Source organism: Myotis myotis, unplaced genomic scaffold, assembly GCF_014108235.1.
Source record: "Myotis myotis isolate mMyoMyo1 unplaced genomic scaffold, mMyoMyo1.p scaffold_m19_p_2, whole genome shotgun sequence".
In the NCBI taxonomy this organism is placed as follows: Eukaryota; Metazoa; Chordata; class Mammalia; order Chiroptera; family Vespertilionidae; genus Myotis; species Myotis myotis.
In genome coordinates, this window is record NW_023416324.1 from 162,689,585 (window position 1) to 162,704,605 (window position 15,021).

Here is a 15,021-nt window from a genome sequence, read left to right on the forward strand (position 1 = left end):
AATTCTCAGTGAGCAGAAAGAAATAGACACTTCTTTTGAAACACTTCAACAAGATAAGGTACTATTTTTCACCAGAAATCTAAAATCTCAGTCTTGAGAGTACACACAAAAAAATGAATTTGGTCTGAGGACCATTAAAAAATAAAGGGGGAGGGGGGGAGGCAGGGTATAATTTTGATTAACCCAATTAATCTATAATGATAAAAGCATAATATGCTAATTAGACTGGATGTCCTTCCTGCCGGCAGCCGAAGGGAAGCATGAGTCCTGGGTGCCTGCCAGCGGCTGGAGGTAAGCCTGGTTCCCAGGTGCCAGAGGGAAGCCAGTGCCAGCAGCTGGGAGAAGGAAGACCTACTCTTGCATGAATTTCATGCATCAGGCCTCTATTTTTAAAATAAAGCAGTATAGAGTATAAACAGAACTAAAAATTAAAAGTAGTAAAACATATCAACTATAAAATTATGTTTAAAAATTTGATCTAAATCCTCAAGTTAAATGAGCTACTATGACAAAGAGGATTATTCCAATCTAAAAGAAGAGAATGGCTTTCTCCTACTCAAGGAGCAGATAGGATAGGTATAAGAAGAAAAAAATACATTATGATGAACTATTTTATAAAAAAATTTCTTCCGTAACACTAGTACCATATATATGGTACTAATAACAGTAATAGTATGAACTGAGTACTAATAGGCATTGTTTTGACATATATTCATTTAATTTTCACATTTCTATGAAATAAGTATTATAATACTCATTTTCAAATTAAAGAAACTGAGCCACGATGAGGCCAGCTATTGGTAACCTTGGTAAATATTCGATATGAATATTTATATAATCAAGGTAGAACCACAAGTTAAAACAAAACAAAAATTAGAGAGCTCGATTCGGCAGCACATATACTAAAATTGGAACGATACAGAGGAAGATTAGCATGGCCCTGCGCAAGGATGACACGCAAATTCGTGAAGCGTTCCATATTTAAAAAAAAAACACGAAAAACAAAAATTAGAATCTAAGATAAAATTAAATACTCACGAAGCATAACGATTGTTTAAAATAGATCTCTCTCTCTCACAAAAATTCTCACTAAAACAAAAAAAAGGCACCTGACACAATGCTCTTGGAGTAGACCTAACAGTGTGTTCTTGGAGGAGAAAAAAAAGAGATCAAGTTGTTTTAACTATCTACACAGCACTTCATTTCTACCTTCAAACATCATTATCCCTGTTTTCTTCACTTGACCATGGTAATCACCAAACAAAACACATACAAAACCCCTAGAAACTTAAAATAATGTACTGGTTATGAAAATATCTGTTTAACACTTCCTGTAACTATCTATAGCTTAGGTCTCTAGAGCAAGAACAAAATCCTTGCTCCAACACTTACTTCTAGGAATTTGGACAAGTTATTTAATTTCTCTACACCCCAGGTTTCGTAAAATGGGAATAACTACATATAATACATATGTATATGTATGTAGAGAGAGTAAATATAGAGCTATCTGTGTACCAGGTACTGTCCTAAGCAGTTTATATACGCCTCTTGACTCATTTAATATTTACATCAACCCTCTAAGGCAGATAAGCCTATTATCATCACCTTTTTACAGACGAGGCACCAAGAAGTCATTTGCCCACAATCACATGGCTATTAAGTGGTAAAAAGCAGGATTTCAACTGAGTGTGGTTCTGGATTCCGTGCTCTCTGTCATTAAAAACATATCTCACAGGGTGATTGTGAAGATAAACCGAGTTTACACACATTAAATGGTTGGTCCAGTGTCAGGAAGGTAGTAAGGACGCCATAAACAGTCGTTATTATATTTTTTTTGCTTGGCCTTAGCTAAAAAGATTTCCCATTTCTTTAGGGTTTACTGAGACAAGACTTGAGGACGATCGTTTCTGATGTTACTTCATTTATACTATCCTGGGTTCTGACTTGTGGCAATCATTGAAACCAAGAGTTTGGTTTTTTTTTTACTACAACAAGCTCTGCAGGTAAACCACAACAAAAGAAAGGGAGAAAAAAATCCTGTCCCGGGGAAAGTGACACCTCTGCATCCACTGTCAGGCGCTTTTCAAAGACGCCCCAAACGGCAGTCCCCAGAAAGAGCTGGCGGAGAGTGAGCTTCACCTAATCCCGTAACTGGAATCCCCACAAAAAAAAAAAAAAAAAAAAAAAAAGGACTTCCATTTAAACTGGCCGAGGCAAACACGGAGACTCGCTCCTCGGCGGTGCTAGGCCTGACTTTTTAATTAAATCACCGACCCTGCCGCTTTTTGCACGTCCGTCACCAACCCGCGCCACCCACTTCGACGCGCTAGATCCCACGCTCTCCCCGGCTTCGCATCCACCCAGGTCTCTCCCTTGGTTTTTGCTTCCTTTATTTTTTATTTTTTCCTAGTTAGCCAGGCCTGGGTAAGGAGGCTGTGCTTTTTCGTAGGCACTGCCTAATAAAGCGCCCGCGGATGAAGTCCGCGAACGAAATTCTCTCTGACCACCGCTCCGGGGTCGGTGCCCGTCAGAGCCGCCACCTCTCGGGGCCGCTCCACACCTTCTCGTGCGGCGCCGGCGCGGCCCGGGCCCGGGAAAGGTCCAGCGAGCGAGCCCGTGTCTGGGAAGCACTGATGTGACCCGAACGCGGGCCAGGCCGGGCCGGGCTCGCCAAGCCTTCCTCAGAAACCGGGTCGGCCGAGCCGGACCTTCCCCTCCGCGCCCGGGAGAACGCCCACCGCGAGCACGCCGGAGCGAAAACCCGTGGAGCGGGGCGGTCCGGTCCTCACAAAGAGCCGGGGTCCCCCGCGAGGGGCAGCCCCCGGCAGGGCGAACAGGCCCCGCGCCCCTCTGCCCTCCACACCGCCGGGCCCGCAGCGCCCCCCGCCCCCCCACCGCCGCCCCTCAGACAGCCCCGCCGAGGGGGCGGCCGGGCCCCGCAGGTTCAACCCCAGCCCTCGGCCCCGCGGCGCTCCCCAGCCCCCTGGGGCCCTCACTTGGTTCCGCCCACCCACAAAAAAACTCGATCGGCAACTGTGGCCAACCGCCCCTTCCCCCCACAAACCGCGGTGCTTGGTCCCACCCACACCCTCCCCCCACTCCAACTCGGTCCAACTCGGCTCCTCACCCAGAGACATATCAATTTTGTCGAGGTTTTCATTACTGCGGGGTTTCGGCGGCGGCAGCGACGGGATCGCCGTGGCTCCCACTAGCCGGGTACCAAACCGGTTCATGGCTGGAGGCGTCGCGCGAATTCAGTCAGTCGACAAGGCCAGAAACCGAGGCCTGCCACCTCCCACTTACGCTCACAGACCAGCTGCACCGAGTGAGCGCGCACGCGTGCTAGCGCCGTCCTCGCCTTTCACCCGCGGCTGCGCGCAGGGGGCGGGGCTACAGAGACCGGCGGCCGCCAAGAGTGCCGCCCCAAGCTGGTCCTCGCTGCCAGCGGCCCCTGCCGGACAGGAGAAAACATTGCACCCGCTGCTCTGGGCGCTGGCAAGGGCCGTCGTCTCAGCAGTTTGCCTTTCCGCCCAAATTGGGGAATGCTGGACCCTGAGCACCTCAGAATCACGTGCCTTAAATGAGATCATATTCCTCGGTGTCCTTTGAGTCCCTCCTGCGACAGAAAGGCCCCAAAGCTTTGGCACACATGAACCTTTCACACCCCACTGCAATTCAGCCTCGGAGGCAGGGCAGACCCCTGTGAACCCAGATTGCAGAATTCCGTCCCAGCTCCCCTTCCCCGCCCCCGGCCAGCTCCACCACCTGCAACAGGAGGAGTCGCCACGTCTGGACGCAAAGCGAAGGCTGCATTGACAAATTTCGCGGCAGTAGCGATAGAAGTAAATGCTAACGTCTCCCCCATCAGTGCTGTACCGTTTCTCAAACGGTACTCTGAAAACATTGAGCACGGTACTCGCGACTTAATAGAAAGACTTCATCTTCCCTTGGGAGAGGGGTAAGTACCTCTGCTTATTTGGCTGCATTTTTCTCTAATTCATTTGCGTTGGGAATTAATAGGAGGATTTGTTTTCTTTCTAATTATCCCTACAGGAAAATATTATTTGTTGAATGTTTGCATAATATTTTTTTTCTATTTACAAAACGTGATATTCCCTCTATTCTTACCTCCTCCTCCTCCCTCAAATTAACTGCACTTGTGTGGAAGCATTTAGGTTATATCATCCTCATAACAGCTCAAAACTACCGAAAGCATTTGCATCTAAGGAAAAAACCGGGGGCAGGTATTCTGTCCCTGTAGAAATCTCTGCCACCTTCCTCCTTTTCACTTCCTGAAATTTCTTTTTGCATAGAAAAGAGCCAGTGACCTAAACCACAGTAGTTAATTTGCCCCCCCTCCAAAAATATAACCATAGAAAAAGAGTGTATCAAGTGAGGACACACCAATGAAGCAGTATAAGAAACTTTAAAGGTAGAGGAAGGTTTAGACTCAAAAGGACCTAAGAACAACATTCTGGATGTCAAGGAGAAAAATAGGTATGCTCTTAGCACAATGTGCTTGATTTTATTTCTTTTCCAACAGCTAAGAACCAGAAAACTGAGTTATAGAGCTAAAAGTAGGAGGGAGACCTAGGTTTTATTGAGTTGTATTTTTTTTCCACTCACTTTAGTCATGTAATCACTGTGTGAACTTGTAAGAGTGTTTGGGCCTCACACTCACCTTCAAAACAAGGAAGTAGTTGTACTAAATATAGGGTGTCCCCAAAAATGTATACACACACTGAATAATGATGAAGGCAGTGTTTATTAAAATAGACTTCATTTTCAAAATTGAACTATCAGCTGTTAAAGTATGTATACATTTTTTGGGACACCCTGCATATGTTATACTTAATTATTAGTAAGATTCCTTACAATTGTAAAATCTAAGCACAAGACATTTTTCTCCACACTATCCTTCTCTCACTAGAAATAACTGATACAGTCTCTGCTTATTTGTGTTTACAGGGAGGAATCTTAGATTAAGTTCTTAATTTTATGGAAGAAAATTAATGCATTTAGAGTTTGGATGAATTTTTGTACTTCATATATTTATAAAATAGATAATAAAACTCCCAAAGTATATATAAATCCTTCCCACCACCAGTATATAAAAGTTTCCTTTTATTCTGGTCTTCTCCCCCAAACTGAGCTCCATCCCAAATCTCCTTATCTCTGAAAAGAACACGCCCCAATATTTCATGAACAAACCTAGCTATTGTGTTTCAGACTTTCAGATTTTTCCAAGGGCCAAGGGTTTCAGAGTCTTAGAGTAATCACCCAGATTCCCTAGGGAAAAACAAGAAAAAAAAAAGAGACATTCAAGGTCAGTCACAAAATAGCAACCTGAGACACATACAGCAATAGTAAAGAGGGAGTCAAGCCAAGAAATCAGGACTGGTGCTAGTCCAAGAAGTTCATCAGCCAGCTTCAAGGGTTGAAGTACAAGGTCAACTCTGCCATTTTCTGGAGTATGAGAGGCAACTATTCATTTAATGATCTATTCATTGAGCACCAGGCATTGTAATAGGCCCTGGGGATAAAATGGTGAGCAAGGTGGATGCAGACCCTATCTTCACACAGCTTGCAGAGCAAAAATAATCTCTGAGCACCTACTGTGAATGAGGCATTGTGCTGGACACTAAACATGCGTCCTTTGTGTAGAGTGCAGCAGTTTGGCAGCTTCGCGCAAGTGAAAATAAACAGAAGTCAAGCAGCTGCCCTCCTCAGAGGTTTGAGTTTGTCCACTGCAGACAAGACAATACTAGGATTGCCAGATAAAATTCAAGCCCAGTTAAATTTAAATTTCAGATAAACAATGAACCATTATTTAGTAATATAAGTTTGTTCCAGATTTCAGATAAACATCTTTTTTTTTTTTACTATGTTGCATGCAATATTTAGGATAATTTATACTAAATGATTATTCATTGTTTATCTGAAATTCAAATTTGACTGCGAGTGGTATATTTTTATTTGCTAAATCTGGGAACCTTAACGTTATACTTTTTGATTAATATGTTCTGGATTTCTTTTCACAAGAAATCTACATTATCTTCAAAGGTAAGCACAAGTCTTATTATAGAACCCTTAACTATTTTTATTAGTTTGATATGTCTTTTAAACTCCCCTTTTTTCAGCTTTGTTGAGTTATAATTAATGGACAATAAAATACATTTTTAAAGTGTGCAGTTTATACAGATGTACAGTGTACATACTTGTGAAAACACTACCATAATCAGCATAATATATAAATCCATCATCCCCAAACGTTTTCTAGTGCTTCTTTGTAATCCTTAGCCCCATTCACTACCTAAGCAACCACTGATATATTTTCTGTCACTATAGATTAATTTGAATTTTCTAGAATTTTCTCTTTGTTTGTTTGTTTTTCCCATTGATTTCTAGAGAAAGTGGAAAAGAGTTAGGAGGGGGAGAGAGAGACAGAAACATGGACATGAGAGAGACACATCAATTGGTTGCGTCCCGCACACCCCCCCAGCAAGGCCAGGGGAGTCTGCAACTAAGGTATGTGTCCTTGACAGAGAATTAATCCCACAACCCTTCTGTCTGAGGGCCGACACTTTAACCAAGCAAAACAGGCCAGGGCCTCTTTTTTTTTTTTTTAATATATTTTTATTAATTTCAGAGAGGGGGGGGGGATAGAAACATCAACGATGAGAGAGGATCACTGATCATGCCCCCTACTGGGGATCGAGCCAGAAACCCGGGCATATGCCCTTGACCAGAATCAAACCCAAGACCCTTCAGTCCGCAGGCTGATGCTCCATCCACTGAGCCAAACCAGCCAGGGCCAGGGCATCTTGATAGATAGATAGATAGATAGATAGATAGATAGATAGATAGATAGATAGATGATAGATAGATAGATAGATAGATAGATAGATGGATGATAGATAGAGATTTGTTGTTCCACTCATTTATGCAGTCATTGGTTGCTTCTTGTATGTGCCCTGACTGGAGATTGAACCTGCAACCTTGGCATATCAGAATGACACTCTAACCCAGTGGTCGGCAAACTCATTAGTCAACAGAGCCAAATATCAACAGTACAACGATTGAAATTTCTTTTGAGAGCCAAATATTTTTAAATTTAAACTATATAGGTAGGTACATTGTTATTAACTTAATTAGGGTACTCTTAAGCTGGGCTTTGTTTAAAACATCCTCAATCTGATTGAGGTGCAGTTCACTGAGGTCGACCCCTTCCAACTCTCCCATCCGCACTCGTCTTGTATACTTGCTTCGTCTATCTCCTTTCTCTGCCGGGGTCCAACCCCAGCAGGTCCAGGGGTCCCCAAAGGTGTGGACGGAGTCGGCGAAGAAGGAATGATGCGGAGACAGCGTTCAGTTGATCAGCAGCCTTGCCAGGATCTCCAGCCAAGTTCTGGTCTGGATCTCCAGAGAGGTTCTGCTTAGGATCTCCAGCCAGGTTCTGTGTCCATGTTCTCTTGCTAGGTTCTCCAGCCAGGTTCTGTCCAGGTTCTCCAGCCAGGTTCAGTCACCAGGTTCTAGTCAGGTTCTCTTGCCGATTTCTGTAGTCAGGTTCAGTCCAGGATCTTTTGCCATGTTCTCTCCAGCGAAGTTCTTCTGTCTGTAGGTTCTGTGTAGGTTCTGTCCTCTTAGTTCTGTGTTCTAAGCTCTGTATTCTAAGTTCTGAGTCTTGCTGTCTTGTTACATCTGTATTTATACCAGTTGATTTAATCCTATCAATCTCTATTACAAAGGTTAGGGCGTTTCTTATCTCCATTCCAGGGAGTAAAGATTATGTAGCTTAAGCATGATTGTTCGTAGTTAAAGTGATTAATTACCCGCCTGGCACTTAGTTAAGAGGTTTTATTCCCTCCCTAACTTCAGGGGAAAATCCCTACCTGGGGAAACAATCTTTCTCAGAGACCTTGGTGAAAACACATAGTGCCAAGAAGGTGAGCAAACATATTAAGAACAGTATGCCATATATGCCAGGTCCCTTGAAACAGCAAGCATGGACCGGCTCCCGGCATTTCTCAATCCTCGACTCTACATCTTCTTTCACTCCACAACGTTCCGTGTACGTGCGCGCCCGCACGTGGTATTTTGTGGAAGAGCCACACTCAAGGGGCCAAAGAGCCGCATGTGGCTCATGAGCCGAGGTTTGCCGACCACTGCTCTAACCAAATGAGTCACCTGGCCAGGGCCTATACTCTTTTTTATAGGGGTTATTTCACTCAGCATAATTGTTTCAATCTGTATGTCTTGTATTCTTTTTCTTGCCTTATTGCACTGACTGGGGATTCTAGTATCATGTTTAACAGGAATGATGAAAGTGGACATTATTTAACTGGGAGTCTTAAATTTTTATTAGCTAAATTTTTATTTGTCTCATTCCCAATCCCAGAGGGAAAGCATTCAGTCTTTCGCCAATATGTATGATGTTAGATTTTTTGTAGATGCCCTTTAACAGGTTCAAGAGGTTTCTTTTCTACTCCTGGTTTGCTGACAATTGTAATCATGAGTGAACGTTGAATTTTATTTAATGCTCTTTCTGCATCTATTGAGATGACCAAATGGGTTTTCTTTTTAAATTTATAAATATGGTGAATTACATTGACTGATTTTTAAATGTTGAATCACTTTGCATTTCTATGATAAAACTACTTAGTCATGGTATGTTATCCTTTTTATATATTGTTGGATTTGATTTGCTAGTATTTTGTCAAGGATATTGTTTCTTTTTTATGAGTGATCTTGGTGTGTAATTTCTTCTTCTTGTAATGTCTTTGTCTGATTTTTGTATCAACTTCTTTGTATTTCAGAAGAGGATTTTTAGTCCTAGCCAGTTTGGCTGAGTGGATAGAGCATTGGCCTGAAGACCTAAGGGTCCGGGTTTGATTCTTGTCAAGGGCATGTACCTCAGTTGCAGGCTCCTCCCCGGCCAGGGCCCTGGGTTTCTCTCAAAAAAAAAAAAAAAAAAAAAAAAAAAAGGAAAAATATCCTTGGGTGAAGATTAAAATAATAATAATAAAGAGGATTTTTATAATTCATATGTTGTTATAATTTCTATTATATTGATATAAGGGAGGTTAGTATAATTGCATTATATGTAGGTATAATATGTATTATAGTTAGGTATAACTATTATTATTATACTTAACTCCCTTAAGCTACTTGTATGTACATTACAGTTTTTCTTTTCTGCTCAACTTTTCTCATTCTACCCCTTTTATCACTGTTTTCAGATGCAGTAGTTTTTTCTTTGCCAGTTTGCTAGAACTTTCTTTTTTTTTTTTAAATATACTTTACTGATTTTTTACAGAGAGGAAGGGAGAGGGATAGAGAGTTAGAAACATCGATGAGAGAGAAACATTGATCAGCTGCCTCCTGCACACCCCCCAGTGGGGATGTGCCCGCACCCAAGGTACATGCCCTTGACCGGAATCGAACCCGGGACCCTTGCGTCCACAGGCCAGTGCTCTATCCACTGAGCCAAACCGGTTAGGGCTGCTAGAACTTTCTGTTCCTCATTTGTGTTGCCCTTTCTTTGTTCTAAGTTTTTCTAGTTGTTCTACTCTTCCTTTTAATCTAAGGATTCTTTCATTCATTTATTCAAACGGAGTTTGATTTCCTAGTGCGAGTAAGACACTGTGCTACAATACTGTGATACAGCAGAGAACGTGACAGGCAGGGTGCAGGCATTGCTGGAGGCATTGCTGGCCTCCACGTCCATGACTATCGTCAGCTTTTCTCTGACTAGGGGAACTGCTCTGGGTAGACAGGGGAACTCTAAGGGGAATTCTTCCTGGACCCAGGGGTTGGACCTCTAGTTCACTCCTTATTAGGCTTTATCTTCTCTGGGCAGGGCAGGAGTCCTGTCTACCAAGGGTTGTAGGGCAATTCACTGAAGGACCAATTGTGGAATTTTCTGAAGCTACACAAATTACATAAATCACAATTTCTGCCTATATACCTAAATCTGTTCCTTTTAAAAATATACTCTCAATTTGTGCTAAGTAGATTGGTATCTAGGAAGGTCTGGAGAGCCAGGGTCATGGGGCCATTAGGCATCTATCCTTCTCTCTTTGCCCCTTGACCTCCCTGCTCTGGGATGAAGAGCCCAGGCTGGACTAACTCTCACCTCTCCCTTTCCCACAGTAGAGGATCCCTTCTCTTGGCCCATTTTTATCCAGCTAGAGTTGTAGGGACTGGGTCAGAGACACGTCGAACATTCTTCAAGTGTGTTAAGGATTTGATCAGTCCAGAAATAAGATTTTAAAAATTCCACATTGACTTTCTGAATTCTGGAGTTAATATGTATTGCCTATGGGTGGCAAGGAACTTTACTATGTAATTGAATAAATGAACCCAGTACTAACTGCATCAAGGGGGTAGAGAAGTTGCTGTAAAGATAAAATAGAAACCAGTCAATTAAAACTTGGCAAAATTCTTCAAAAGTCTTTTTAAAAATTTTTTGAAATTGATTTTAGAGAGAGGGAGGGAAGAAGAGAAAGAGGGAAGGAGGGGGGAGGAGGGAGGGAAGGGGAGAGAGAGAGAGAGAGAGAAAGAGAGAGAGAGAGAGAGAGAGAGACATAGATTTGCTGTTCCACTTATTTATGCATTTATTGGTTAATTATTATATGTGTCCTGACCTGGGATCAAACTCACAACCCAACCTTGGTATATTGGATGACTCGCCAATCAACTGAGCTACCTGGCCAGGGCCTTTAAAAGCTTTTTAAAACCAATTCATCCAATATGCATTGCTATAAGCTTTGTTAAAACGAAGAAAAAAAGGAATTTCAGTAAATCAGTAAATTTGGTAAAGTCAGTGAATTGATCATTTGGCAAAATTGACTGAACATTTCTTTTTTTTTTTAAAGAGTTGAGTGCTCTATTTGTTTTATTCTTTACCTGAGGATATGTTTATTGATTTGAAAGAGTGAGATGGAGAGAGAGAGAGAGAGAGAGAGAGAGAGAGAGAGAGAGAGAGAGAGAGAGATCGGTTGCCTCGCATACATGCTCTGACTGGGAATCAAACCCAAAACCATTTGGTGTATGGGATGACACTCCAGCCAACTGTGCCACCTGGCCAGAGCAGATACATGCCTATTTTTAAAAAGCCTTTTCAAGTCTAGAGAGAAGTGGTAACAATAGTGCGATGCTCATATATCCTTCACTAAGATTCACCAATTATTAGTTTTGCCACATTTGCTTTATCTACATATAGATAGCTAGCTATAATTAATACTATTTGTTGTTGGATAATCTGAGAGTAAGTTGCAGACATCATGACTCTATAGAATATATCTCTAAGGATATTCGTTTACATAACCATGCTAAAATGATGAAATTTAGGAAGTTTAACATTGATGCAATTCTATTTTCTAATGTATATAATTCATATTAAAATTTTGCCAATTACCCTAATAAATAAATTATTATCTTTTATAGCAATATTTTTTTCCCAATATAGGATCCAATCCAGGTTCACATGTTGCATTTCTTTGTCTAGCCTCTTTTGTCTCATTTAATCTGAAAAAGTTTGTCTGCCTTTCTGTCTTTTATGGAATTTACATTTTTGAACATTGGAGGCAGTTGTTGCATAGATTGTCCTTCAATTTGGTGTTGTCTTATTGCCACCCTGTGATTAGATTTGTCAAGGATAAGTAATGTGGTGTCCTTATCAGTATTTAACATCAGGAGGCACATGGTATCTTTTTGTCTTCTTGGTGGTCTTAACTTTAATCACTTGGTTAAGGTGATGTTCACCAGATTTCTCCATTGTAAAGGTACCCCTTTTTCCCATTTATAAGTAATCTGTAGAAATATAGTTTGAGGCTGTGTAAATAGCAGATTTCACTAATGGCTTTAGCAACTATTGATAATTCTCACCTGAATCAATTATTACTATCGTTGCTATAAAATAATGCTTGTCTAACTCGATCATTCCTCTACTTTCATACCTGACATTCAACTGTAAAAAAAAAAAAAAAAAAGATTTTCAAACAAAACAAAAAAAAGATTTCCTTTCCCCCATTTCTTTCTTCTTTTTTCTATCTATTTATTTATTTATTTTTATTGCATAAAGTAATACAAAGGGTATTACATATGTGTCCATATGTATTTATTTTATTTGCACACTTATTTATATATACATCTAAGTTTCCATAATGGTTCTCTCTTATCATTGATGTTTCTGTCTCTCTTCCTCTCCTTTCCTCTCTGAAATCAATAAAAATATATTTTTTTAAAAAGAAATAGTCTTCTTGACTATATCAACAAATATCAATTGTAGTCCTGAATATTTTTTTATTATATTCACTAAAATTATTCTTAGCAGCATAATTCATACTCATTTTGCATTCAAAAATTATCTTCTGAAAAGCAAAGGGGTGAAGAGTGTAAGGATTGTACATGTGCTTGAGAAAAATGTAGCTTTATGTACGTATCATGAATGAACTCATTTTGATGCTCTAATTGTTTTTTACTTGGCCAGTGAAAGACATCCCTTAGCTTTTAAAATTTGATTCCTGTCAGGGACATGTACCAGTTTATGTACTAGAAGAATATTTTCCAAAATGCTGCTAAGAATAATTTTAGTGAATATAATAAAAAAATATTCAGGACTATAATTGATATTTGTTGATATATTCAAGAAGACTATTTCTTTTTAAAAAAATATATTTTTATTGATTTCAGAGAGGAAGGAAAAGGGAGAGAGACAGAAACATCAGTGATGAGAGAGAGAACCACTGACTGGCGGCTGCCTCCTGCACACCCCCTACTGGGGACCGAGTCCGCGACCCAGGCATGTGCCCTTGATCAGAATCGAACCCAGGATCCTTCAGTTCGCAGGCTGACTATCTACTGAGCAAAGCCAGGTAGGGCATGAAGACTACTTCTTCAAACCAAGTTTATGTCAAATAGGTAAATGTAATAAGCTTTTAAAATTTGTTATTTAAATAACTGATTCTCTAGTGAAATTGGCTTTCTGCCCCTGGTCTTTTTTCTTTCTTTCTTTTCTTTTCTTTCTCTTTTTGGCCTAAAAAAAAAAAAAAAAAAAGGCTTCTTTAACTTGATTTTTAGAGAAAGGAAGGGAGAGGGATAGAGAGATAAAAACATCAATGATAAGAGAGGAACATCATTGGCCGGCTGCCTCCTGCACTGCCCCTACTGGGGATGGAACCTGCAACCCTAGCATGTACCCAGACCAGTAATTGAACCTGCGTCAATTCCTGGGTCGACTCTCAACTGCTGAGCCACATTGGCCAGTGGTTCTTTAGGACCTACTACTGTTTACATAAAAATAGCATCCTGGGGATCATGACAACAAAGTTGATCAAGATCAAATAAACTTCAGGCTTTTGACTTTTAAAATATCAATCCATAAAACATTGCTAAGTAAGGCCATTTCATTTATTGAATCCTGATGCTAGATATTTTTGCATATTTGACAGTTTTTTTCATTTGGACCCCAGATGCACAAGATTGGATTAATCATAATCCTGGGTTCCTGACATACCATTTTCCATGCATGGCCAATTTTCACATGGTTAGTTAGTTATTTTAAATTACATTATAATTAGTTATGACTTAATAACTAATTGGTTCTTTTCTTACTGATTTTAGAGAGAGGAAGGAAGAGATAGACAGAGAAACATCAATGAGAGAAATATCATTGGTTGCTTCCCTTATGTGCTCTGACCCGGGATGGAAACTGAAACCTGGGCATATGTCCTAACTGGGAATTGAACCCACCACTGTTGGGGTCCAGCCCCAGCAGGTCCAGGGGTTCCCAAAGGTATGGACGGAGTCGGCGAAGAAGGAATGACACGGAGGCAGTGTTCAGGTGATCATCATAGCCAGGTTCCTCTTGCCAGGTTCTAGCCAGGATCTCCAGCCAGGTTCTGTGTTTTATTGTCTTGTTACATCTGTATTTATACCAATTGATTTTAATCCTATCAATTTCTATTCCAAAGGAGTAAAGATTATGTAGCTTAAGGGTGATTGTTCATAGTTAAAATGATTAACTACCCACTTGGCACTTAGTTAAGGGGTTTTATTCCCTCCCTAACTTCAGGGAAAAATCCCTACCTGGGGAAACAACCTTTCTCGGAGAGGTGACCTTGGTTAAAACACATAGTGCCAAGAAGGTGAGCAAACATATTAAGAACAGTATGCCATATACTCCAGGTCCCTTGAAACATATGCTATGCAGATGTTTCTTCCCTGTAGCGGCTGTGTCAAGGAGTAAGGATGGACTGGCTTCTGGCACACCACCTTTTGGTGTACAGAACGATGGTCCAACTAACTGAGCCACATAGGGCAGAGCACTAGTTATTTTAAAAAACAGTGCACCTAATCCACCATTCAAAACAAAAGCTAGAACAGACAATAACCCTATTACCTCACAATTCCACATATAGGTATGTACTCAAGAGAAACCCTTGTTTATATACAAGTGGAGACATGTAAAAAGATATTCATAGCAGCATTGTTTACAGTAGCAAAAACCTGGAAACAACCCAAATGCCTATCAGTGAAAGACAGGATAAATAAACAGGTGTACTCACACAATGGACTATTAAACAGCAGTCAAAATCAATGAACTATAGTGATTTTATAACAACGTGAATAAATCTGATCAATGTATTAAGGAAAAAAAGCAGGCCACCCAAAATAAATACAGCTTAATACCCTTTGTATAAAGTTAAAACACACAAATTTTAAAAGCAATACTTTTTAGGAATATAGATAGATGCAAAGAAACTACATAAAAAGGGAAACAGTGGAATTATAAACAAGGGATTCAGAATATGGCTCTCTGGGGTGAGGGAAAACAGGGATGAGTTGGGGGGGGGCATTAGACACATGGCTAGTGTAAGTTATTGTCATGTTTTTTAACTGAGTGCTTTAAAGAAAATACGTGTAAACCCAGACGTGGACATGTGAGGAAAATCCGGTTTTCCAGAACTTTTACTACAATTTTAGTTCTGGAATTTCCAGATGAAGCTGACTAACTTT

At 40.7% G+C, this 15,021-nt stretch overlaps 2 protein-coding genes and 1 non-coding gene across 5 annotated transcripts in view; 2 read left to right on the forward strand and 1 right to left on the reverse strand.

Moving 5' to 3' along the window:
* FYTTD1 (forty-two-three domain containing 1) overlaps positions 1-3,338 on the reverse strand; it is a 43,459-nt gene extending 40,121 nt beyond the window's left edge. For all 3 annotated transcript variants that reach the window (XM_036349323.1, XM_036349324.1, XM_036349321.1), the window contains exon 1: positions 3,128-3,338. In XM_036349323.1, coding sequence (XP_036205216.1) covers positions 3,128-3,233 — 106 coding nt within the window. In that variant the 5' untranslated portion in view covers positions 3,234-3,338. The remainder of the gene's footprint in view (positions 1-3,127) is intronic.
* Positions 879-985, forward strand: LOC118677844. The gene has a single exon (XR_004974570.1). It is a non-coding gene; the product is annotated as a U6 spliceosomal RNA (small nuclear RNA).
* A 132-nt stretch (positions 3,339-3,470) lies between the features above and the next one.
* Positions 3,471-15,021, forward strand: part of RUBCN (rubicon autophagy regulator) — a 67,183-nt gene continuing 55,632 nt past the window's right edge. Inside the window, exon 1 of the mRNA XM_036349870.1 lies at positions 3,471-3,958. The gene's annotated coding sequence lies outside the window, so the exon portion shown is untranslated. The remainder of the gene's footprint in view (positions 3,959-15,021) is intronic.